General features: G+C 35.7%; 1 protein-coding gene across 2 annotated transcripts; it reads right to left on the bottom strand.

The window, feature by feature from the left end:
- Nucleotides 1-1,742: 1,742 nt before the first annotated feature.
- On the bottom strand, nt 1,743-25,779 carry BBX (BBX high mobility group box domain containing). Of its 2 annotated transcripts, XM_072415135.1 has the most exons (13): nt 25,561-25,779; nt 23,130-23,239; nt 21,636-21,716; nt 20,350-20,427; nt 19,180-19,260; nt 18,000-18,080; nt 16,400-17,189; nt 14,578-14,716; nt 13,822-13,958; nt 12,550-12,636; nt 11,827-12,018; nt 10,697-10,874; nt 1,743-9,564 (listed from the first exon to the last, which is right to left on the bottom strand). In XM_072415135.1, exons 1-13 carry the CDS (start codon nt 25,742-25,744, stop codon nt 9,480-9,482), a joined length of 2,223 nt encoding a protein of 740 aa, XP_072271236.1. In that variant the 5' UTR covers nt 25,745-25,779; the 3' UTR covers nt 1,743-9,479. The 2 variants fall into 2 exon arrangements, with proteins under 2 accessions (XP_072271236.1, XP_072271237.1); XM_072415136.1 differs by lacking the exon at nt 18,000-18,080.
- Between the last annotated feature and the right edge of the window lie 1,241 nt (nt 25,780-27,020).

The raw sequence follows: 27,020 nt of genomic DNA, 5'->3' as shown, positions 1-27,020 counted from the left end.
ACTATGGACTTTGTACAGCGCTGTGTAATATGTTGGCACCATATAAATACAATGTAATAATATTAGTTGACATGCTGTATGCTGCAGCATATATTTCTTTTGCTCCAATACATGGCCCAGGTGGTCAGGAAACCTACCCAACTCCAGGACCCCAAGCTGATTTCTCTTTTAAAATTTGTGATGGAAAAAAACCCGGAATTTCCCTGGAGCACTTTTAACACATAAAGCACCAGATCCTGGGTTCAATATACACATTGTCATTTACCTTTCCAAGTAAGGTCTGTGGCATTCACTGTGTCATGGATGAGTTTTACTTTTCAGCAAGTTATTAAACCTAAATGCAAATTCAAAACTATAATGAAGTAGTTCAGGAACAAGAGCTGTTCACTGCCTGATGTAAAACATAACAGCCAAAGTCCAAACTTTAGTCAAAGCAAGATATGGAAATTGGTTGTTTACAAACAGTCCCCTTCCAATCTGACAGAACTAGGGAACATTTGCCAACAATAATAGAAAAATATGTGCAAAGGTAAAAAGATACCTCAAAAGACAAATTGTAAGTAAAATTATTCTATGAAGGGGTAATTCCCATGTTTGTTGAAGTTACATTAACCTGAGATCTAGTAAAACAATGCTATGTAACTCACTTGTCCTTTATTAAGGACAATACCTGAAAAATATTTTAAATGTTTACATACGTTTACACTTTTTAGGGCGCTGAAACTATTATACAGAATATTCAGATTGTTGAATATTCTATTACTGTGTTATATATTCACATACCTATACATCAACTCCAAAAGATCTTAATTGTTTCATCTGTTTGCTCTCAATATTGATGTCTCTGACTGTTAATGCTTACAAATAAAAAATATTAAATTCCAATATTTACTATAACATGTAGGGCTGTATTCATACATTTTTCACCCATTATCTAGACTGTCAAATCATTCACAGCCATTCAAATCCCCATGCTTTGCTTGTTTCACAGTAAAGCTAAGACTCATTCTCCCACCTAGTGGCCAATTATCTAAAGCACGGTAGTCATAATAGTATACGCTATATCTTCCAACAATAAAAATACATAGTCTAGGTCAAATTAACAGGCGAATATTTTATAAATACACCCTATGGTGTTATATGTAAATACTAGGTATGAAATTCTCACACTTGTAAAATAAATGTTATACTTTTATAATAAATGTGCCCTTAGTTCTTGCAGGAACATTTATGCAATCCTTACTGTAGCTCACAAAGGAATATATTATATTTTGAAAAGAAACAATCTGAAGAATATGTTTACCAGCCTATTCCATAAACATAATCCTATTCTTTTTAGAATATGAGCAGTGTTCTTTTTACAATATAGCACAGAGTCTAAACCTCTTATGCATGTCTGGTCCTTTAAAGAATATAAAAAAGCAACAGTAGGTTTGTAATGTAAAAGATTGCAGCATACCAATCCTTAAAAGTCCTGTCTACACTAGTTTTCACTATCTAGGTCAAGACCATTTTCAGCAAGTACAGAAAATACTTTTAAAAATGTTGCCAATAATGCAGTGTCCTTGTCAAGACCTGTAAACTGAAGCAAAAGAACAAATAATTTTATTTCTTTATTTTATATCGTGGATATACTCAAATATTAATGTAGATCACTTTACCGTAACAACATATGAAACACAAGAAAACATTTTTTTAGTTAGAAATGCATGTTGGAATAACGAAGAAAAGTGAGAAAACAATTGAAACCAGACTATAGAAACATTTATTAGGGGTTTTATAAGCAGTTGAGAGTCAATTATAAGTATCTGGTAAAAGAGGTAGCTGAATTACATAGGTTTGGTAACTATCAGAGTAGTACAGACATGGATAAAAGAAAATAAATCACACTTACAAATTCCATTTGTAAACCAAATATTACCACAATCATTTTTTTAATCTTTGCATATTTAAGAAATGTACTCTAGAAGACTGATTTCTTAAATCTGAACAGTATAGATGGCATTACCTATAGCAACCAATAAGATTGTTATTTTGTAACCTTCACTAGAAAGAGCACTGCATATGCTAAATTTCTTGACTTTTAGAGAGCCCAAACTTGTGCCTTGATAGTTTGTAATGCTAAAGTGCTTATACATTTGCACATAGAAGAGTCATATCATTGCTATTTTTTTAGGATAAAATCAAATATGTCAGTTAAATAAGTTCTACCTAGTAGCTTCCTGAAGCTTTGGTATTGTTAGTTATATTCACTAGCCATTTAGTTTATAATAAAAAGAGGAGTCAATTTTGTCTTACTGGATCACATTTTAGCAGTGGGAAACCAACCCCTAAGGCAAGGTTAGGTTGTGGCACTTTGTGTCGCTATGAAAATCTTCTAATAGTATTTAACTAGTTTATTATCTTCTGAAAGCCCTCTCATTTAGTGTATAAAATATGGCTCAAATTTACTTAGTCCAATACATCTTAATGAGAGGTGCTGTACTATAATACCAAAGAATCTTTTAAGGAAAACTCCCATCTACAAATTTGTGCTATTTAATACTGCATCCAATATTACAGACGTAATTCATACTGCCAGTCTGAATCATGAACTGAATTATCTGAACTCATCAATATGCAGTCAGTTATGAGGGATGTATACCCTATTACTTGTGACATAATGTGATCACTCCTGCTATGTCAACTACAGTTGCAACTTTTTAGGTTTAATTATAACAACCCCGAAGAATGAAAAAGTATGTTAGGAACATTTCAGATATATGTGAACCTGTCTTGGTCTAAGCAGTTTAAATTATTAACAGTATCAAGTGTATGCACTTATCTTATTGTTCCATTTTCTCTGTGGAGAACCTTGCTAGGCCCTAACCCCTTGGAACCAAGTTGTGGCTTTTCATGGATGAATTATATTGTGCAGAGCTTACCTGTATCAGGGTTAGTGACTGACTGCTGGCCCCCAAAACTGTTCTGGGAGGAAGTCACATACTCCCACATACCCAAACGTACCAGGTATTGTCTCTGACTTTTATGGGGGCAGGAGTGGCAAGGAAGTGTCAGCAAGGTAACTGGGTTAGGGGAACCTTTCATAAAGACACTGTCATTTTGTCCTGAACAGACAAGGTGACGGTGGTTTTTCAACCACAAATTGCAGAGAGGCTAGGCTCTTTGTGCCCCGAAAGCATGAGCTCCACAGGGATATAATGGACAGTTTGAGGGCTAACACATGTGCTTAATGGCACAACTGCCAACATTTCAGCATTACATTACCAAAGAAACATTTAGGTCTAGCTTAGATTCATTATAAGGTGTCAATTATAAAGTACATAAAAAGTAAGTACTTAAAAATTAAACAAGCTGTCTGTTATGGCCAACATTCATTTTCTTTTCTCTAGCTTTATTATATCAGCACCATAAGACATATAAGGAGTGTTACCCATGGGGCTCATATATGATTTCTTGTGCAAAGGAATGGAAAGGTCCTCACGGGTCACAAATCCAGTCAGCTATTACCTTCTATACAGTTTAGAAAAAAAAAAGTCAACACTGATTACTGTGTTTTTCCTTCCAAGCTTTTTTTTAAACTATATAAAGGAAGTTTAAAATGTTCCAAAAACATGTAGGTCTAAGTATCCAACAAATAGCAAGCACATGTATCAATTATTGGAAAAAATTAAGAGAGAACATCAGATCTGTAAACAGATTATACAGAAAGATAACCCAAACCAAAACAATCAGCACTTTGTTATAATTATTTTAACTTTTTATTACCAGCTCAGTTTTAAGAAATCTACACAGAGCTTGACTGGGAACAAAATAGGATCATCACAGCGGTATAAAACATTAGTTTGTTATTATAATAAATATAAATTCAATTTGAGAACAGCATTAGGATGAGTATTTTGTCAAACAAGTCATGTTGAACTGTAACAATGAAGATCAATGATTTTGGTCTCTTCGTTGGAGATGGAATCTAATTTTTGGATAAGAACCTGATTCTTCGAGAATCTCTGGAACACTGCCTGATATGGCACAAACCACAGTGCAGAAAAAGGTATAAGCAAACATAATAAACAAAATATTTAATAGAACACTGCATGAAGCAAGAGCTCTACTACTTAGAGCTCACATTTAAAGAAGCACAAGTTTATTACAGTACAGGTTCAAGTCCAGAAATTACTTATGGATGCAGTATACACATGCAAAAACAATGATGTCCTTTATTGGATTGGTAAACTAATACATCGTAGTAATGGGTGCAGATTTCTGTTTTGGTTTTCTAAGATTCATAAGGTGCACATATTTCCCAAAAGACTTTCCGATTACAAATAATGACGGCATTGCTGTGAAAGTGATCAAATGAACATTATGGAAAGTAAAGTGGTTTTCTATACCTGCTCTGTGAGTTTAAAGCGACTCAAACCTCAAAAAAGTTCTAAATGTTCTAGTTCAGAAGAATGCAAGACCTGCATAAAGAATTCTCATTATCCTTTGTATGGTTTGTGTGCAAACTAATATGAAGTGGATTCAATCATATATACACTCTGCAATAAATTTTAGGAATTGTGCCACTAATTGTTTAGAAGCCAGTTGTGTATAATGGTGGACCACCAAGGTGCATAGGAAATTTAGGGATACAATATTGTAAGGATTCCTGCTCAAAGATAGGTAGCTTGGCTCGAGGATGGGGTAAAGTGATTGTAAGTAGTAATAACTTTTCCTGTACAGAGATTCTATGTATTGCCTGTTTTTTCTATGCTGTCTTGTTGTTGTTGATGTCTTATTGAGTTCCTCAATAAAACTTTAAACTAAAAAAGTAACAAAGTTATATGCTACAAACTCTAAAAACAGCTTTATCCTTAAATAGAAACTCCACAAGAAAATTGTTGATCTTGTTAAAAATCCCCAGAAAGTTGCTGTTCTGTATTACCTAAACTAGATGCAAAAAGAAAACTAGTAAAAAGAAAAAAATATATAGGAGGTTTGAATCTCCTTAGGATGATACAAAGCAAGGTTAGACACATTGGATTCTTGAATGAAAATTCACAAGACAACACCTTTCTGCTTTAAGGAGAACCACACACGAATAAAAAAAATTATCGATGAACTTGCATAATGTTCTGTTACGTGCAAGTGCATTACTGATGGGAAAGGTTTACTGTGCAATGGAGCTGCACTGTATGTAATGACAATTCTGCTGACTGGAACCCAGCAAAGAAGCAAAGTGGTTGTCTAAAACAGGCTTGGCTTTTTGCTATGTAACATTCTTCTGAAGGAACAGACAAAGACAGATGGCTGTTACTGTAAAATGTTATAATTTCCCTGGAGTTCTCCTTTAATGGTATCATGACAGGTTTATATAAGTCTTACGGTCTAAAATCAGCTCTAGGTAAAGGAAGAGACATGTGACATATAAAAACACAAAGCAGGACACAGTGTGAAATGTTGAAAATCTGTGCTAATTATTTGTTACCTGATTATACCATTGCCTTGCCTAAAAGATTCAGTGCATTAGCAAATAGAACTACTGAAAATCACTTATTCAGTGCCATCACTGGCAAATATCTCAAAATCTAACTAAAGCTTTGCAGGATTTCTGCTACTTTTAGTGCCTAGCAGCTTAAAAATTAAGCAATATCTACAAAAGTTTCAGAAAACAGTCACTACACTACTCTAAGGGAAAGCCACTTAGGTTTAGTAACTCAATCATTCACATAAAAATAAGGATTTTTTTTCCTTTTAAAAAGGTACCATAGTCATACAGAAATATCAAGGAGAAATCTTGAAATGTTATTTGGAGGCACTCAGACAAAAATAGATATATAAGGGAACTCTGGAAAGAAATACACTTGTACCATTGTTAAGGTGCAGGGGGAATAAATTGTAAACGAATAGATTTTTGGATTGTAGCTAATTAGGATTCAGGAAGTGGCAAACTTCAAACAGCGATGCGGTGGTCCAAAACGTAGTGCTAAAAGTGCTAAATATTACAAAGGGATGTGTAGAGTTTAAAATCGCTAATTGGGATTTGGCGCACAATTATGGCTTTTCCACAACCAATGCCGTTTGTAAAAGAAAAGAGGGGTCCAAGTCTCCACACTATCAGCAGGAAAAATACTGGCTGCACAAACACATATTTACACATGTATAACCAGTGACAACACTTTTCAATGGCTAAATATAGGTATTTGTTAAGTGAGAGACCTAGGTAAATACATCTCCATTTTATTACTTATGCCAACTTGCCTGTCCTTTCACTATAATATTGAATTCATATTTCCAAACATCTGGAAAAAGCTCTAACACAGATGACCAATTGAACATAATAAGTAACTACAAACATTCTAGCTACTATCAGTTCCAAAAACATTCCAAGCAGATAGTTTTCAGAATCTAACAAAATCATATTTAGGGAGAGCACACAGGTTTGCTGCCTCTTCTAGTCATCCAGTGAGAACAATTAAACTCCAAACATTTACCTATATTTGTCTATAAAGACCTTACAGTGACACAGTATCCTTTGGATGTCATTTACCAAAGTGTGATATGTGTGTAGCTGCATCTTTCCCAAACATTCAATATTGTGAAGCAGGAACTCTTAAATTCCCCTGCAGGTCATTGACTCTTTGCTACAATTTACTGACAGAGTAATAGAACTCTGAAATGGAATCTGCTCAAGAAAAGGTAAGCATGGGGCATCAGAGCAGTTACCAGTATTGCCTCTGGTTTCCCTGCAGATATTGCCTCCATTACAAACTTGCAACGGCTTGTCCTTTACTGTGTCTTGGTGTGGAAGTAGCCATCTTGGTAGCAGCAGGGTTTTTTTTTTTTACTTCTCTTCCATCACAGCCTCCAGAACAGAGAGTGGCACAGTAGTGACATCACCAAATCTTACTTCAAACTCATAAGACTAGCAGCCAGAGGCAGCAGTACCCAGGGACCATAAACAGCAGATATACAGCTATGAACCCCCTTTAGGCATCCTCAAATATCAGGAAGTATTCTACTATTTTCAGGAGGAATTCTTGACAAAAGGAAAATCTGTTTTTTTCTGGTACTGCTTACACACACTTAACATCTCTAAATGTCCCCTATAACATAGTAATTTTTACTTCCATTTCAACATCTTAGTAAATCAGGTCTTTTGTGTCCATGGACTTTTGATGCCAACAAGAAAAATTTGAATATTGTTTTTTTCATTGGGCACAAAAGATATAAATTAAGAGCCTACGTAAGAATTAAACACCATTTTAAAAGTTAAGTAATATTCAATTCGTGCCACAGCAAGTGGTATGATCAAAAGCTCAGGGGTAATTTTGCTGACCTTGTAATTTTAAAAATAATTATATAGTAATCTAATAAAGACAGAATTGCTTATTGCTCCACCAAATAAAACTCTATGTAAAAGTCATAAGGTCATAGTAAAAACTAACAGTGCAATATTTCATTAAATCTAGCAAACTCTATAAAAGATTGTACTGTACCACATAAAGTGGGAAAGGCCAATTGTAAAAAAAACTAAAACAAAAATAACTTCATAAATACTTTATAATTTTTCTACTACATATGTATGCTAATGTATCACTGTTGTATGCTGCATGACAAAAGGAACCCAGAAGGTGCTTTTACTGTACATTGAAAGGTGGTGACTGCGTTTGTCAGTAGGGTATTTGCATTTTTCAGATTCAAGCTATTGGTTTTTCACTGGATCAGGGACAATCCTCTTTTGCTTTTTAATATAAAATCCTTGTGATAAGTGTAATATATAAATTCAGACTCGATCTGGACAAAAGGTGATCATTTAAGTGGAATATTATGGGCTTTTTTTTGTCTTTGAGCATCAACAATGAGGTGCTCAAAATTAGAAGCCAGATACTACTAGATTTAGCAGTCAGCTGAAAGAAACCTGCACATGCCACCACCAAATAGAGGTCATGTTGAAACCTAACCACAAGTATGTGGTATATATACACACACACACATACAAACGTGAAATATATATACATCAATGAAAAATCTTGGTCTGGGAGTATCGGCACCTATTATCGCACATGTGGCTGGGATTACTATGGAGCAGCAATTTACACACATCCATATCCCTGTTGGTGCCAAAAATTGTAGTAAGACTTGAGAATTATAACCGCAATTTGGAAGGTTGTCTTAAGGCTATTTGACTGTGCAAAAAATTTTCCAATGTTAAGATGATTATTTGACATGAATTTAGCCTAAGAAACGGCAGCCAATGAGGAAAAAAATTGGTAAGAGACTCAAAAAAATAACAAAACAAGCTTAACCCTAACTCCAACAACGGTGCATAGTTAATACTTTACTTTCCTGGCCACTGGCTATCCCTGATCCGTAAGCATCAGTCAACTAACAAAACTGGAATAAAATAACTGTGGAAAGGAGAGAGCAGCTAAAATGTATGCCACAATGCTAAATATCATTAAATATCCACCATTTGTATGGTAACATTAATCACACCTATGTAAAACAATAACCATCAATAATTATATAACTATATGTAAAATATCCCAGGATTCTGAGATTCAGTTCATGAGGAGGAAACGTATATGTACACCCAGTGACATAAAATATCTGTCTGGGAATTTTACACATATGTAGGTAGGATATACAATGCAATCTTACATTGGAACGCTTTGTGTTTAGTTTGGGTTGTAAAACAATGATAGGAAAGTTATGAATAAGAAGTTGTTGCCACATAGAAAGAACCAATTAATATCTATTAAGGCTTGTGACTGAGCTTGTAGAACATGCATATCTGGTATTTTAGTGGCAGTTGGGTTTTTAACATTTCTCCTTGAGCTGAGGTGGCATAGAAAGAACCTGTGTTTATGGCACATGGCATGCTGCTTAGAATAAGAAGCAGGACCTGTATTCTACAGAAAAGTTACTGGAAGTGCAGAAGACAAGGGGTCGCAGACCAGACACACGACAACCCTAACAATGGTACACCTGAGCCTACGGTTTAACTCTTCCTGGAACATCTTTTAAACTCAATCTTAATATAAATGTAAGCATAAACTATTATATAAACCATTTTTGGAACGTAAATCCTCATTTACAAAAATGACCAAGAATAGCTATTAACTAGTGCAGTGCATCAGTATTTTTTTCTTTTTTTTTTTTTTGTTGATAACTATAATATGAAACTAGTATCACGCTTTGCTTCTTGCAACAGCTCCTACATGGAGACACAATACAAAAGGCCTCCTTCGCTCATCTTCTCAATGTTAGCTTTAGTAGAAAGCTGACGTGAGTATCAAACCATTGGTTTCCATTAGTAGACCAAGAAAAAGTCAAGCTTTCAGGGCTTAGCCCCAGCGGACAGCTTCTGGCTTCAAGTGAAATCAGGGTCCCATACTTTTTTTCTGCCCATGGTATGGATCATTTATGCCTTGCAAGTAAGGCTCAAGGCATAAATTTAAATATGAAGGAAAGTCTTGTTATAAAGTGATGCTTTATTGGTCAGCACAGGAGATAAGCACAGCTGACTGCGGCATTTCCTTCTTCTGGCCATCTCTTGAATGGGTGGACTTAGGACTCCTACATAAAAAAACAGAAGAACATCTCACCTTAGAAAAATAGCCCTGTTAAGATTTGTAAAAATCAGAAAGCTAATTATGTTTAGATTTGTTTTTTTTTGGCCAGCTCAGGGTATAACATACAAGATATGAATAATGATCTGCAGTTTTAATAAAAAAACAATAATTTTTAAAAATAGAATATAATGTTTTATAGTAAAGGTAGGTACATTTATATACAAATGGCATGTTGTGGTAAAATGTAAGTAAAATAAAGCGACAGCATCATAACAGCTTCATTTGTTTATACTGTCAGTATTGTAATATAACATACAATATACATTTAAATATTTAGGGCAGCGCAAGCACCACAGAATGTTACCCTGGGAATGAGAAAAGTACAGTAGTGCACAATGATTTGGGACGCCCCTTTCTTGTTTGAAAGCATGACAATTCTGAATGCCCTTTCTGTAAGTGCTCATTTGTATACTGCATGTTGTATTACAAAACTGGTGATTTTAACAAAGCTAGCTATTATAGTAAAATACGCAGTGGTCACAACATCATATGTTAACCATTATGCTTTTTATGTATGGATGCACCTTCACACTACACATACTGTTGAAGTATTCCTGTTGTTTTGGTGTGCATTTTTCTATACAAATCCTCATACAATAAATTACATTCTGGAATTCACATGTGTTGCATAAAAAAGTCACAACTCTATCCCATATTTCTCCATTTTTAAAATTACAAATTAATTTAGGGGTGTGAATACTGGGGCTATGTCATACTTGTGATCCTGTCACTGATAGAAAATCACTAGCATTAGAACTGCTATAGGAGTAAAAGTACTCTGAACCTGATAACAGAAATGGGATGCTGGTTGTTCGACAGTATCATCGACAGTATGAAAATGTGAGTACTTCTACCCTGTATAGCAATCCTGTTGCTGGTGTGTTTTTGCCAGTGACAGGACTGAACATATGCCATCTGTCATCAAGTCATCATTTTATGCTCATCCAGTAAACCTGTGTTTCATTTTAACCCCCAGCTTCAGCAAATAAATATGTCTGCAAATCTTTCAGTTGCCTTCTCATGGCAACCTACCAGGAAAACAGAAAAATAAATTAGTATCATGGGATGTGTCTAACCTGTGCACGTTTTCCATGGCTGCTACCTCAGCCAGAGCAGCTAGACTAAAGAAAGCAGACACAGCTGGCATGTCTTGGGTAATACTGCAGTTCTGTGCAATGCCAGCTTCTCCAGTGATTGTCAGTTCTGCTCTGCATGTTCCCTCCATGCTGCAGCTATTTGTGGGAATTTTTCCATCTATGAATAGGAAACAACAAAAGCACATTTGTAAGGAATATTAGCGCATACATACATACATACATACATATCATCATCATATCAACTTCATTTGATCAGGAATATATGACCAGACAATGACCAAATCATTTAATATGATCTGATAAACCAACAAGCATTTTAACCAAATCAGTCCTAGAACTTTTCACTTTGTCCTCTCTTTTTTTTTGTTTCTTTTGGTTGTGTTGATTTTGCACCCTATAAGGATTTTGTTTATCTTAAAAAAAACAGTACTTTTCTCTGCAAATAAATATTTTAGTTGAAAAATCTGGAGTCTAAGTTACTTTCCACCTCTCATGCATCCTGGAGTCCCAGCACGCAACATTTTGTCGACATATTAGATATGCTGGGCTTGTAAAGCCAGAACACTATACAGCGCATGCACTACAGACAATGGGCCCAATTTATTAAGGCTCCCCAAGGCTGGAGAAAATGCACTTTCATCAGTTAACCTGGGTGATCCAGCAAACATGGAATGGATTTCTTAAAAGTCATTTGCTAATTGTTAGCAAATGTATTCAATCCTAGACCAGATCCATTCACTGATGAAAGCGTATCCTCTCCAGCCTTGGAGAGCTTTATTATATCATGCCCAATGTATGAAAATGCACCTAAAGACAATATTTACTAATTTTCATTAGTTTCATTGAGTAGTGCAGACAATGATCTTCAGAAAGTTAGTCTCTCCTTTTATCCTCCTAAAGGCTAAAATAGCTGACATAAAAAATTTCCATGGTAATTGCTCCACTCAAAGTAAGGTTGACTAGGTTCAAGCTACTTGTGGTCACTGAAGCTAGCTACAAGAAGCTCATTAGATAATGACTGGAGGTACCCATTTTAAATATTTATACTTTGTTGAATTCAGTTTTATTAAAGTAGATTTATGCTCTGAATCTTTATAAAATGTTCTCACCTTGAGTTTTAACAGAGGAAGGAGACTGACAATCCATAGATCTAATAAGATGTGTTATTTTAGTTTTCCTTGCTTTTCTTTTTTGACTTCCAACCAGAGGTTCGTGATTTGCAGTAGCTTCTGGAATGTGAGGAACTGAACTGGAACTGCTCCTTGGATTATTATCACTGTTGTTTTTATCTTCTACTATGGCTACAAGGCAAAGTATAGTAAATTATAGATTCCACAGAAATAAAAAAAAAAACACTGAATTGCATTCACTTGCATTTAAACTCAATTATTATGTCCTGACACTCACAGCTGTACAACTCCAAAAAAATAAGCTGCCCTGACTCTCATTTTAGCACCACCTGATTATCCCCTTATATTAATATTAATATTTTAAAACAGTATTTATATAGCGCCAATATGTTATGCATCCCTGTACATTAAAAAAGGGGTTGCAAATGACCAATATAGACAGTGACACAGGAAGAAGAGAGTGGTCTAGGAATCTAATGAGAATGCAAAACTAATCCGACTCTAATCTTGCATCCACAAACACACACACTTACAAAAAAAAACTTCAGTCTATTATAATTTTATGGAATGTTGAAAGGACCAAATTTTGTAACTGAGACTATTATGATACCAGTAGATGTAAATATCACTAAATATTAAATATGTAGATTGTACGATAGTATTGAAGTTCAGAAAAAAACTGCATATTGGATGCTGAAATACCTTTATCCAATGTGCTTTGCTTCTCCTTTTTATGCTTGTATTTGCTTACAATTTTGTGGAATAGTTTCTTTTGAGACTGTATAGCACCTGTAAAAAGCAGATGGAGGAAAACTCCAGTTATTTTTTAAACCAGCTAAAAGAAAGAAAATATATCTGATTATAGTCAGGATGCTGCCTAATTGTTGTACCTTACCCTGATCGGCACAACAAAGTCTTGCAAGTGAACAATACCTATATACTAAATATATTATATTATAAAAGAATAACACTAAAGTTTATAATATAAATATGTATATATATATATATATAAATATATATTTTATATTTTTTAAATATATATATATATTTTTGCTGTTTTACGTGATGAACCCTGCCCCTACCACCTTACTTATAGCCTCTGTATTGCTGGACTTCATTAATCATTTTGTTGGAAAGACTGTTTCAATAATCTTATTTCAAGACCATAATTGCTGTATGTAGATGTGCTCCTTGCAAATATTCAATCATGTGCAGGTGGGTCCCTAATTATACCACAGTGAATTTATATTTTCACTGGATACAGAATAGTACCATTTATATTAGTAACCTATTTTGCTTGGAAATTCACTGTTTAAACACTGTTTGGAGTTTATTTATAAAGCAGTGGATTTGACATTCTCTGAAACATTCATTGATGGAGAATCACCATTGAACACACACATACCTGGAAGATTGTCTACCACTTACTATATATACACAACAAACTGGCAAACTGCAGTGTGAAAAGTCAGAAAGACTGACAAAGCTACTCATGGCAATTATTTCAGAAGTTCCTCAATGTCATTTAATTGATTATTTTAAACCAGTACCTTTTACCGTACATCTTAGTTTCAAAGTCTTAGAAACAAAACATTATTGCTATTTTGTTCACAAAATTAAGGCTGCTGTAGACGAAGTGTCCCCATATCGATGTTACTCTGATTGGTATTGCATTGGAGATGTACATAACACTGCAATTTAACATTGAACTTGGGACTTGGGGATTCTACATATGGTTAATTTTATATTTTCAGGGAGCTCCTTCCATACATAAAGCAAATAAAAATATCTTACTGCACAGTAGGTTGTACATGAATTCTAACACACATTTTACACTTTACAGTATGGGTATGTACTAAATTTAAATTAAGGTCAAGAAGACATTTGCTTTGTGGCAAATCCTCACTTCTGTTTGTTTTCATAAGTATAACATTAAATTGTAATAAGCACAATAAAGAACATTGCACTTATTACCTTTCTGTTGTTCAGTTTGTCCACTATTGGTTTTCTTCTTTTTCCTCTGAAAAGCATTTTTGCGGTCAAATGTTACAGGATTGTACTGAGGAAGGCTATTAAACTTTTTCTCAAACTCCTCCTCCAGCTTTGCCAAACTGTAAATAAAGCAAAATATAACAATTTTTGCAAAAGCAAATAGTACAAGAACAAAGTTTTTGTAATATCTAGTAGCAATTTTCTGTTATTTAACACAGTAAAGCATTTTTCTTATGAATATATTAATGCAGCTTTGACACCAATTTCAAATTACTGTACAGTTGAATAAAAACAGATTTTTTTTAACCTAAAAAAGAAAGAAAAACGGGTTTCGGGTTGTACTCATTTATAGCGTGTAACAAACTTAGTACATTTTAAAGGGGAACTGTGCTAGGAATAAAAAAATACCATTTACCTTAATTTCCGCAGCCCCCGATTCCTCCATACCTGGCCTCAAACCAGTCCCTCGCCGTCCTGGAATGCTTCTCTATTCAGGTGAGAAGGAAGCGTTGGGCACCATCATCTTATTCTTTTGGCTACATCACCGGATTTTGTTTAAAGAAAAGCCGAAAGTCTTGTTTAATTTGTTGCCTATAACTACTGATCTGGGATAGTTCCTAATATCACATTTGATAAAGTGTGGTAGGTTGTTTTCTCTGTATGGCATACCAACCAAATAGGAATAACATCCTAACTAGTAACACAACATGGTTACAGAAACTCATGTAAAATGCATACCCAGCAGGCCCTTCTTCCTTTGGTTTTACTTTCTTCAGTTTCTTATTACCACTGTTTCCACTTTGGCTATATGACCAGTTGTCATCATTCCAGCAGCCCTCATGGTCAGATGAGCCACCTTTTCCAGGGTTTCTTTTACCTAGAAATTTAGGGAAGAGATATTAGATGAATCAAAACCTCAGAATTAAATGTTAGCAAGCTAACAAAAAAAAAAAAAAAGTATAGCGTCACAAACCACCAGCCTTGCTGCATATTTAAATTGTTTTTGTCAATAAAACATTAAGAACCCAATAGGACCCTGTTTCCAGACCAATTATTTCAACAACATTCCTTCTACAGGAGTATATTGTAACACAGTGACAAAAAGGTCACCGACTTTACTAGGCTTGGGCACTAGTGCTGGATAGACGCTATGTGGAATTTAGATATCTCAGATACCACATCTGAGATAAAACCAGCATTGTTGTGTCTACAGGGAACCTGTAGGTTTCTCTGCAGTTTTTTTTAGAATTTCTGTTCTGGAGTTGTTTTTACTAGGAATCTGCAAGAGCAAGATGAGATGAATTCCTAGTTCCAAGCCTCACACCTTCCTAAGGCCTAGAAGGCCATATATAGCACACCTCGTGCCTAAGCAGGAGTTGGTTGTAGGTTCAACTGGCTGCGGGTCAGTCTGACTGTTGCTGCAAATAAAACAAAATTGTTTCTTATAGGCAGGAGGCTGAATATGTTGTTTATGGACTTTTTCCTGTTGCTGAAACTAACCCCTGTAACGGAAGATTGCTTTTTTGTTTTAATCAAAAATCACGGGCAGGAGCCCAAAAGCAAACTTGCTGTGTGGAGCTGCCTCACTGTCATCCTGCCATTTGTTGCTAACAACTTACGAAATGTAAATTGAATGTAGTTTATTCTGAATAGAATATTTTTTCACAGCAATGACTAAGAGAGTTGTGCTAGTGACCTTACTCTTCCTAAAATGGTCAAAATGTCTATTAAAAATACATTGGAAGTAATAAGAAAAAATGAAAATGAAATAATGAAGAGAAAATAATTCAAATAGGCTTTTAAAACACTTATTTCTTGTGCCTTTTTGTTGATACAATAGGCCTGATTTAATAAGGCTCTCCAAGACTGGAGAGGATACACTTTCATCAGTGAAGCTGGGTGATCCTGCAAACCTGTAATGGATTTGGTCCAGGATTCACAAACATTTGCTAGCAAATAGCTTTGACAAAAATCCATCCCAGGTTTGCTTGATCACCTAGCTTCACTGATGAAAGTGTATCCTCTCCAGCCTTGGAGAGCTTTAATAAATCAAGCCCAATCTCTTCAAAGAAGAATTTGCTACTATTACTAGACATCACACAATTCTTCCTAATTCAGCCACATGCCAGTGAGGACAAAATAGGAAGCAGTCTGGCCTCCAAGCTGTCAGATCGAATGCCAGAAATATTGTGTAATGAATTATTAAGCATGTATGAATATATAACCAATAATTTACTACAAAACATACTCCAATCTAAGGGGTTACTAGTTACGAACAAGAATGCAGGATAAGAGTTGTGTGGTTTTAGGCTTCACTTGCAGTGAGTTTGCTGTAGGTAAATTACTTACTAGGTAGTAAAGCCAGGACTAGAATAATAAATCCACTGATTTGTGCACTTAAAACTGCATCTCTATTTTCTTTTTAAAGCCCAATAAACCTAAAAGCCCTTCCTTGTTCTAAAGCACCTAGAGTTTTAAAAACCGATAGCTGGAATAGTTTTACTTAGTCACTTCTGGAAATAAAAAATAAAAAAATAAAAAAAAAAGACCCACTGCTTACCTCTGTCAACATTGGCCCGTAAAGTCGCCAGCATTCCCTCTGATACAAGTGTTTTGTAGAGAGCCCCTTTACAGGCCCTCTCAGACTTCCTTGACCCACAGGCCTCGGCTTTTTTACTAATATCACAGTCTTCAGTTTTGAGCATTTCTGGCATGCAAAACATAGGTATGTCCTCTGCAGGAGATAGTGGTTCTTCCTTTATCTCTTCAGGTACTTCAGTAGGCGATTCAATGGCAGACATTGTATTTATGGGCTCTGGTTTTATCAAGTCTTTGGTAGTCTCTAAAGCTTTATCATTTACCTTCTTCTCTTTTGATTTAACTTTTTTCTTGGTTGGCTTTAATTCAGATACATTATGGTTTGGACTAGCAGCTGAACATACTTTTTTGCATGGTGAAACTGAAGGGTTTTCAACACTCCAGTCTCCTTTTGCTACTGCCTCTATTGTGTACATGACACTTTCAATATCTGACTCTGAGGACTGCCTCCTTTTACAGCTCTTCTTTGGAGAGCCTTTTTCGAGAGAATCACAGTCCATTTTGCTTTTCTTCTTTTTCTTTTTCATTTTTTCCCGTTTTAGAAGTCCAACATAGTACGCTTCCGAATGCTCTGGGGAAGGTGAGTCATGTTTGTTAGTTTTAACATTGCTAAAACCTTCCTCTTGACACACATTAGTGCATTCCTTCAGGCTGCTGCAAATCATGCCTTCATCTGTCTCCGCTGCTTTCAATTTCTCTTGAGTAATGTTTTCTGAAATTTCTATTTTCACTGCTTCTGATGCAACACACATCTAAAAAAGAAATTGACAATATTAGAAGAAATACAAATAGCTGATATTAAAAAAATACTTATATTTGTAAATACATACATAATAATATTTCAGAGATATCTGTACAACTATGCTAGCTGTTACCCCTTTACAAGTCAGTCCCAGGGTATCAAAATGCTCCTGAAATCTTCTGTTCCTAGATGTGCATAATGCATTTGATTTTTGGTATGCACTGGAACAAATATTAGTTAGCATGAACACACAGGGTATGTTAAGGTGGATTAAAAGTAACCAAAAACCCTTTAGCCAAACCAGTGTGAGGAAGAGTTAACCCATCTTCAAATAGAGACACATTTTAAGAAATCTGTATAATGCTTCACACTAGGTTAGTGACAAATGTTTTGGTTCAATTTAGTATACCTCACTATATCCTGTGTGATCATGCTAACACTTTTTGCTCCCCAAAACCTACAGTGTCCAAACTTTGCACTGATATTTACACACCCCAATAGCTGTAGGTAACTTGGAATAAATGACTTTAAAAAATATTGGACTTTATTTTTGCTAGTTTGTGTGCAGTTGGTAAATCTGAATATAATGTTGCTGTATAGTTCAGTGTGTGTCCCTTATTCAAATAGTCCAGGGGATTGTATATCAGATGCATGCTTATTGAATGATAACCGTACAAAAAAAAATATATATGCAATATAAACCGTAAATACTATTGCCTAGTGTTCCAAAATAATTAGGTTTTCTTGAAAGATTTTATCAGAGTATCCCTGCTGTATTCCCTAAGTATTAAGGAGGTGCTGATAATGTTATGGTTGTTACCTCTGCAAGCTGAAACAATGCTGATGTCCCACACTGCTTTGCTGATGCAGATGAATCGGAATGTGATGAGCTTGAGGAAATCTACACTCAAAACCAACAGACCCATCAGTCATACAATGAAGAAAAAAAAAGTACTGAGATACGTTAATATATGGCTAACACAATGCAAGGATGATATGGAATTGAAACTTTACTAAGATTATACAGTATTGAAGATGGTTTAACGATAAAAAAACAACAACAAAAAAAGAAACAAAAAACAACAACAATGATCCATAACTGAAACAGAAAAATAGGTATACATGATAATCCAGGACCTCTGTAAAACTGTAATAAAAAGTGCATTAAGGCTTAGTCTACATTGATGTTTTCCCCAGCGTTTAACCTGAGGCTTTTAAAGCCCATGTTCGAAATCCCAATGCATTCCACAAGGCTAATCTACACCAGGACGTTTCCTTGAGGCAAGTTCATGAGCTTTATCTTAAACATTGTTGCTTGCAACTTTTAAAAAAATATAACACTAAGTTAATGCAGGAAAAAGCCCCAAAAAGCGGGTAAATGCTTTTATTGACTTCAATAGGACATTTCCAGTGTCTTTAAGCACTTAAAATGCAAACGAGTTAAAAATGCAGTAAAAAACGTGGCATAGGGGTTTTCCAGCATTTTAAAGGCAAGCTTTAAAACGCTAATAAATGTGCATAAAAATGCATGGAAAAGCAATAGGAACGTTTACATGGGTTTTTAAAACCACCCGTGTGGACCCAGCCTAAGTAAGATTGGACAGATGGTTACTTGGGTCGAGTCAGGCAACACGCAACATAAGTACCACTTAGTCCACTGCAAAGGTGTTGCTAGACATTTGAAAATCAGGAATTACTTGGTAGGATTTGGTGAAATAACTTGAAAGATGAAAGGTAACTTGGAATTAAACAATTGATGGCAGGAAAATGGGTAGATAGTAATTGTTTTGCTCATCATGGAACAGTTAGTTTATTGTTTAATTTTACAAAAAAATTCAGCTAATTTTTATTTTGGAGAGTTTGGAAAAGGATTGGAAATGAGAAAATCTTAATAGGGACACAGACAACAAATGAATACCTCACAGGGCTTTTATTAATTCCCTACTGTATTTAAAATAGCAAGAACTATGCTTTTTCTTTCATTCTCAATTTGATGTTACCTCTGCTAAATGGGAGAGGGATGACTTTTCACAACATTTCAAAGGATCTTGACTATTATCTTGAAATGTTTTTGATGAGATCTATAGCAAAAGGAAACAAAAATTACTATACAGACATAATTTCATTCTCACAAACTTGCACATATACAAAAATACAGTTTACATTTTTTTTATTGTTTTTATTTTACAATACAATGTTGCTTTTTAATCCATTTCTACATATCTTATACTTTACAGCTCAATAGCACATGTAAAAAAAAGCCAATACACACTCAAATGTTTTACCAGCCTAAATATTTGCTATTGTGTTTAGAGAATAATGCTCAGAACTACCAACTGCAGACTTCACTGGTATTTATTTATAAAGTTTATAGCACCAACATTTCCCACAGCTTTTTTCAGACTCTATAGTCATGTCCCTATACACTTCAGGTAAGGCAGACTGGTCTACCTAATGATGATTTCCCTTTACTTTCCCTACTGTAAGCAGATTCATACATAGACATACAGCATTGTGTAAAGCAGCAGAGTCATCAGCCATGTATGTCCTTTAAGTTGCCTATTACTCTGCCCTTAGAACTTGGAATGCTATTTTTCTGAACGTAAATGACCTCTGTTTATGCATTTTGTAAGTGTATACTTAGGCTAAACTTACTAAAATCTAAAGAATGCTTAAATGGTACCTCCACCCATAACCAGTTTAGTTTTAGCTAGAGCAAGAATATTAGACCATATGATAATTTCCTGTCACTTTGGGACTACTGATGAGATAGTAACACTTAGTTCTTGAGTTCCCCCAAGATGAAGGTAAGTTTTAAAATTATAGACCATTCATTTTATTTTTTTGCAAGCCAGGTTTCTTAAAGCTAGGAATTACTTGTTTACCTTAAAATTACATGAGTAAAATTGTTCTTGTTTAGCTGTGCCTTCCCAGGTTAGCACATACCAAGACCGTCAACCACAGTTTACATTTCTTTTTGGTAATCACGATATTTTGCTATTTGCTCAATGATTTGCATATTACTATTCTACTACAACCCAATACCTAGGTTTTCTATACCTTGAAAAAAATAGCCTATCCAATAGCAGTATCCTAAATTTTACAGATGTGTGTTTATGGTACACTATATATAACACACTGTACATATAATCTGGTTGTCTGTTTCATACCTCAGCAAACTGGAACAGTGCAGACTTCTCGCATTGCTTCGGTGATGAGACCTCTAGATTTGGTGTACTGGAGGAAATCTGAATACAATTTACATTATCAGAATACAGGCTTAAAAACAGCATTCAAATAGTAACAGAAAAAAATATATTTTAGTCTTAGTTTATTATGGCAAAGAAACAAAAAGTAATAGGAGCTCCAAAAACACACTTTGAAGCACATGAAAAGAGCAGAACCTTTGCCTTCCTGTCCTGCTAAACCCAGTTCCTGTTCTTGTCCGGATGTTGGGGATTAATATCAATAGTCGATCCACCAATAAGGGCAGTTAAAAAAGGTTCTTAACCCCCTCCTAATATTGGTAAAAAAATATTTTGTCTTTTTTTGGCTTTACAAGAAGTGCCCTAGATACCATCAGGCGTGACAAGAAAATACTTTTCAGTGGTATACACTAAAGTGTCACAGCTTGGAGCTGGCTACACGTCTGGGAGTCAACCTGCAGATCAGTGGCTGCAACTGATGCAGAGCCAAAATCAGAATGAAGTATTTGCAATAAATACAATAATACATATGTAATTACATTTGGAGAAGCAAAGCAAGTTTAATTCAAAAAGGGCTGGAAAAAAAGTTAAATAAAATCATATTTTTTCTTTTGCTTTTTTTCCCTCTATCAATGGGAAATCACTATACTGAAAAAGTCTGTCATGTCGATTTTTCCATCTCTATGCTTTAAATGTATCACATTCTTTTGACTTTGGCCATGGCACTGATAAAAACAACAGTAACAGATAAAGCAAATAAATAATAAAAATAATTAAAAATAAAAAAATCAAGTACAATTGAGTAGCATGTACAATTTCCTTTTTAAAGGGTAAATGTTACAGCCTGTGGCCATTCCCATGCTCAAAACACTGTGATACAGAGGATGGGGGTGGGGGGTTATTTTTTAACTCCCCTCTCTGCTAGCAGAAAAGGCACTCTGATTTAAATTAATCAAAGACTCTCAACAAGCATGTAACTAATGATAGGTTTAAATATGGGTCTTTCTATAGGAAATAGAAGGATACTTTTAAAAAAAAAGATTTCATCCAATATATTTATAACATTACATAGAAAGCATAGGTTTATAAACCTGAAAACTTCCTATATGTAGAAAGAATATTTCTGGAGCAGACATATACCATACCTAAGTTTTTAGAGCTAACTGTTAGAAATTTCCTGAAGTCCAACCAGGTAAATGTGTAGCACCCATAACACTAACATGTTTGACAAAGCTCAAGAAATTCCTTACCTCTGCAAATTCAAATAGTGCAGATGTCTTGCTTGTCGGTAATGAATCTGACTCCGTTATTTGTGCAATGGTTGATGATACCTGTGCACATAGAGAAAGTTCAACTGTGGTTCTGGACCTTGTTTAAAACATTTAAGACCTTGGTAATGATTGATTAGCTGTTTATTAGTTTACAATAATGTGTAACCAGGTGCTGCAAAAGTATATACAGTGTTATTACAGTAAATTACACAATTGCAAAAGAAAAAAAGGAAAAAGAAGATTGGAAAGGGCAGAAGCTGTCACAACAAAATAAGAATAAATAGATTCAAACTAGGCTTGTTGTGTTGGCTCAAATATGTGAAAATGTGCATGATACATTGGTAATTTGCATGATACATGGAGCAGCTAAACATACGGAGGGTCTTTAAATTCTACTGTAGACTAGGCAGGAGCCAGACAATCCACATGCACAAAGATCCATAGAAAAGGTCTTAGCGCTTTTTAAATTTAAGTTTCCAATTTTATGGGATTATGTATGAGTAGAGAAGACATTATGAATGAATGCAATTACACCGATTAGCTGTTAACTGCTTACTTGTGGGAAACATATTTTGTTCCAAATGTAAAATGGATTACCAGATGAATTGAAATGAGATGAATGAAACCTCTTCAGGGTTTTTTATTCAACCTATTTACTTGGTATTATGTAAACATAAATAAATCCAAAATCCAGGAGGATTTTTTATGTCAAATTTTTTCCTCAGAAAAGCAAACGAACAAGCAATGCCGATCACAACATTTTGTGGTATGGATTACATCATGCTGATTTCTCTTTGCAATTGGAAAATGTCCAGTGGCATCATCAGCTAAAACCTGGCATAAACCAATGGAAGCCCAATACAACCATCTACAATCCAGAACAGACTGATCAGAAATGGAACTCATGGTACTCGTGTGGCTAAAAAGTCAAGATATGGAAACAAGACTAAGCAACTCTATAAATAGAAAGACACAAGAAGACACAAACGGTGCTTTGGACTGTTGAGTATAAATTTGAAATGAATGATTGCAACAGAGGGCTATCACTTTGCCAAAGGCCCGGAGAGCAGGACAAGGATGAGTGTCTGCAGACAACAGTGAAGCATAGTGAAGTTGGAGATTTGGTCAGACCAAAGGCCTTCTCAAAGCTGAAAAGTACAGGCAAATACCTATTCATCAGAGAGATGTACGATCAGAACTAAATTCAATCTTTACCAGGGAAATTATCCCAAACACATGGGCCAAGTCATAAAAAAAAACTATTTTCAGAAAAAGGAAAAGGATTCCTAAAAGAGATTATTCTCACAAAGAACTAATCTCAATGTAATTAAGTCATTCTAGGATTACACGAACAGACAAAAGCATCTATGACACCCTGTTTTCAAATCAAAGGGTGGGCACACCAAATACTAACGTGACACAAATTGTTGATTGATAAATTAAAAAATAAAGATTTTGGACACACATACACACCTCTGTCTCTGTACTTTTTACTTGTGCAGTCATAGCTTGATCCTTCTGTGCAGTCAAGGCGTGCTCCCCGGCTAGGAGCAACATGCTAAGTCCTCCCATCTGTGTTGGATCTGGCAAAAAAAAACAAAAAACAAAATTATAATTCATAAGGGAGCAACAATACTATTAGTACAATCTAGTTGCCATTTCTTTCAACTGCTTTCAGTTAAACGTGTCAGGTGGTTGACTCTGAGTGTATGTAAGAAAAAAAATCACTGTTAGCATTTATAAACACTATAACTAAGCTAGAAGGCAGCTTCCTAATATTAGGGTAATTATATGAATTGAAAGAGTATCGCTACCAGGCTCATGGGTAAATGGTGTGAGTATGTGCAAATTTATAGTATAAAAAGTCAGCTTTTTAAGCAAGCCATATACAAACAGAGGCAGAAAATAATAAAGCACAAGTACATTTCCCTAATGGAAAGCAGAATCACAGGATAGAAAACATACAGGGAAAATAATGCTGATAGATTTGACCTTCCAAAGAACAACTAAGTGTCTGTTTATCCTTTTATCTTGTGTTCACTTAGTACATTATTGTCAGGGATCTACTGAATGTGGATGTAGTCTGCACTGCAAGCCCTGTCACTAGGCATTAAAAGAAGAAAACCTTTGCTTCTGCTGAAGGCCATTGAAGCAATCTAATGTTACTCGACACACACTGAATCTCACTGTTATGAGCACATTTTACATTATGGGCTGTGCCCAAAGGAAAGAAATGAATGTGCACTTTGTAATTGCTTCCTTTTTTTTTCTGTTATACATAAACATAAACTGATCTAATATAAAAAAGGATCACATTATACCATCCCAGAAAACAGCTTATATATATTTTTTTAAGTGTATGTTCAGCCAAAAGTTTCCTTTTAGTTTCGGGTAGAATAGGGGAGATAGAACCCCTGGCAAGTTTTACTACTATTCAGGGCATCATTACAGAGATTCTTTTTTTCATTTACTGACACCTCCAGGTATGGTCATGGACTAAATCTTAAAACAGCAACACAGACTGAAATAAAATTGGGCAAAACTAAAAACTTTACATCCCAGAGTAGCATGTTATTACTTTTTATTGTCCCATACCTTACAGGCTTGCTTATACTTCATGCAGAGTGATGTCATCAAGAAAAGAAAATAGGAATCTTCACTAGCACATCTTGGTATAGTGATAATCAAGTATTACAACACATTTCTACCTTGATAAAAAGATCCTGAGTGGTCCCAAAATGTCAGTTTGCGCTGCATTTCTTAACGAAATTTTAAATGACCCAATGACATTATTGCCGGGTCTTTGACATCATCTAAGCAACCCCAGCAGTTTGTGCCTGGTGACAAGGGTCGATAGTTTTCTGTACATAGCTTCCTGAACACATCACCTTTTCGCAGGGCTAATGAAAATAGTGGGCTGACTCTTGCAAATATCAGGATGTCTCAATGAATGGGTTTAAACTTGGAGGACCAGCAAGTCCGTGGCAAGCTGTATCTACATACAGAGAGACAGCACCAGCATGTCCTAGGTAACATCCACATGTGAGGCTGAGGCTCAATACCAGAAAGAAGGTATTTTGTAGACAGCACCAGCATGTCCTAGGTAACATCCACATGTGAGGCTGAGGCTCAATACCAGAAAGAAGGTATTTTGTTAAGTCTGGGAAGAAAAGGGCTAGATCAGGGGTTAGCAAACTTTTTTGGCTACTAGGCCATTTTAGGAGGTCAAGAAGGCACACTAGGCCAGACTCTCTCCGGAGTCCCAAGGTAATAGCTCCGCCCCCCACCAAGAACGACACTGAAGGGAAATCTCTCTCGTCCGCAATGCATACGGAGGAGAGGGAATGTCCCCTTACTCCAGCAGCGTTAAGGCTGGCCCCGGTAAAAAGGGAAGGGAGGCATAACAAGAAGGCTCAGGAGCTGCCGAGCCCTGCTGGCTGGGATTAGGCTGGATCGCCAGGGGGGCGTTAGGCTGGAACAGACTACTGGCTAGGCCGTATCTGGCCTAAAGGCCGGAGATTGCCTACCCCTGAGTTTTATGATGCTGAATGTCCTTCAGCCAGAAAAAAAAAAGAAAGTCTTGTTCAATGTAACTTGATGCAGGTTCTGAAAGGAGGTCACAGACTTTAGTGGGTTGTGGGTCGGTAGGGAGGAGTGTACAATGTCATCCTGTAGAAGAGATCAAGAAACTCTGTAGCCACCAAGATAATTTCTACATTAAAACCATTATTATGCTGAACATTTTAAAATGACTCATATCTAGTAAAATAATAGGTCAAGAATAACAAAGCCCTGACCATGTGTTAATTTTCCTTTTGAGTGATCCTGAAGTGGTTAATAATAATAATAATAATCTAGTTATTTTTCTGCTACTAGATATGTATTAAAAAAAACACCAACTCACCTGCTATGCCAAAGTTTAGCTGCGGCATGTCCTCTTCTTTGGACACTTTCTTGACACTTGAAATTTCTTTTATTGAGTCTGGAGAAAAAGACCAAAGCTTCTTCCTTGTTGTCACAGTAGGAGATTGGGCTTTTACAGGTTTATTTGTTGTAGGGCACCATTTATAACCTGGGTGTGCTTTCATAAATGCATCCTTGTACTAAAAGAAACAAAAGAAGAATCTATAAATGTGTGGTCATGTGTGGTCAAAAAAGGTCAATATCTGATGTTATCCATACTGCTAACCATCACGTTTGTACCTAAAGCTACGTGCACACGTCCAATTGTTGTCACCTGTCAATCAACTCAGGGCCGATATCAGACGAGAATCTGAGGTGTGTACAGCGCCTGTCGTCCATCGTCCGAACGACCGTCCTGACCGATCCACGGACGGTGGACGACGAACGAACCTAATGCAAGGGAAGGGGGAGGGCGCAGCAGGGTGCCGCTCCTTCGTTCTCCACCTCCCCTCTACAAAGAACAGAATGGTGCGATATGTACAGCACTTGTTCGTGCATCGTGCAATCCTTAGTCGTTTCAACAACAATAATTGCACGTGTGTATGCAGCTTAAGAGATATACCGGTATATAAGAGACATTTAAACTGTAAATATTCAACGATCCTCTGTATCATAACATGTTCACACAGTGCCCATTGAGGGCGTTCCAGTAACAAACAAACCATGGAAGCAATTGTGTAAATGTGCTACTATTCATTCAATACTGACTGTAAACACTATTATATACCATTATTGCACCAAATGTACAATGTGATATATCTATTTCCTAGTGACCGGATAGAACAAATTTCTACAAAAACAATATTGTGCTTTTCAATAGTCAATGAATATTATAAATATTGAAAAGTAAAGTAAAACTCATGCATCATAATCATACATAATCATACATAATCATATGTATGTCCAAACAAGTTCTGCATTGGACTGCCATCCAGTATATATTAAAGTACAAAGGAAAATACAAACATTCATTAAAGAGTCTATGTTTGTATCATTTCACTTCCTATCATAACCATGATGACTTGCAAGCATCAACAGCTTGCCATTGTTCAGACATGGTCTCTGTCGCCAGACTACTATTCATATACAGGGACGTACACTAAATCCTATAGGTAAAGTGGGGCAATGTAAATATGACACCGGCTGTAATGCTCCTATATCATTTCTATTAGAAGGTATGCGGCTCCTAGTACCGGATGGCTGAACTAAACATCATGGACAATAACTTCCTGTAAGATAAAATTCTCCCTTTTCAATCTGTGTACCCCATAGTGCAAGGTGCTGGTGTCTCAGCTTTTCTAAGAAATGAATGTCCACACTGCAGATACCAATCTCACATACAGATTCACCCATCTCTGCCTTTTCATCCACACAGCACGCACACAGCAAGAAGAAAGACAC

The sequence above is a fragment of the Pyxicephalus adspersus genome, chromosome 1 (assembly GCF_032062135.1).
Source record: "Pyxicephalus adspersus chromosome 1, UCB_Pads_2.0, whole genome shotgun sequence".
In the NCBI taxonomy this organism is placed as follows: Eukaryota; Metazoa; Chordata; class Amphibia; order Anura; family Pyxicephalidae; genus Pyxicephalus; species Pyxicephalus adspersus.
The sequence above is the reverse complement of the archived record's forward strand: the minus strand, read 5'-3'. Positions and strand labels throughout refer to the sequence as shown.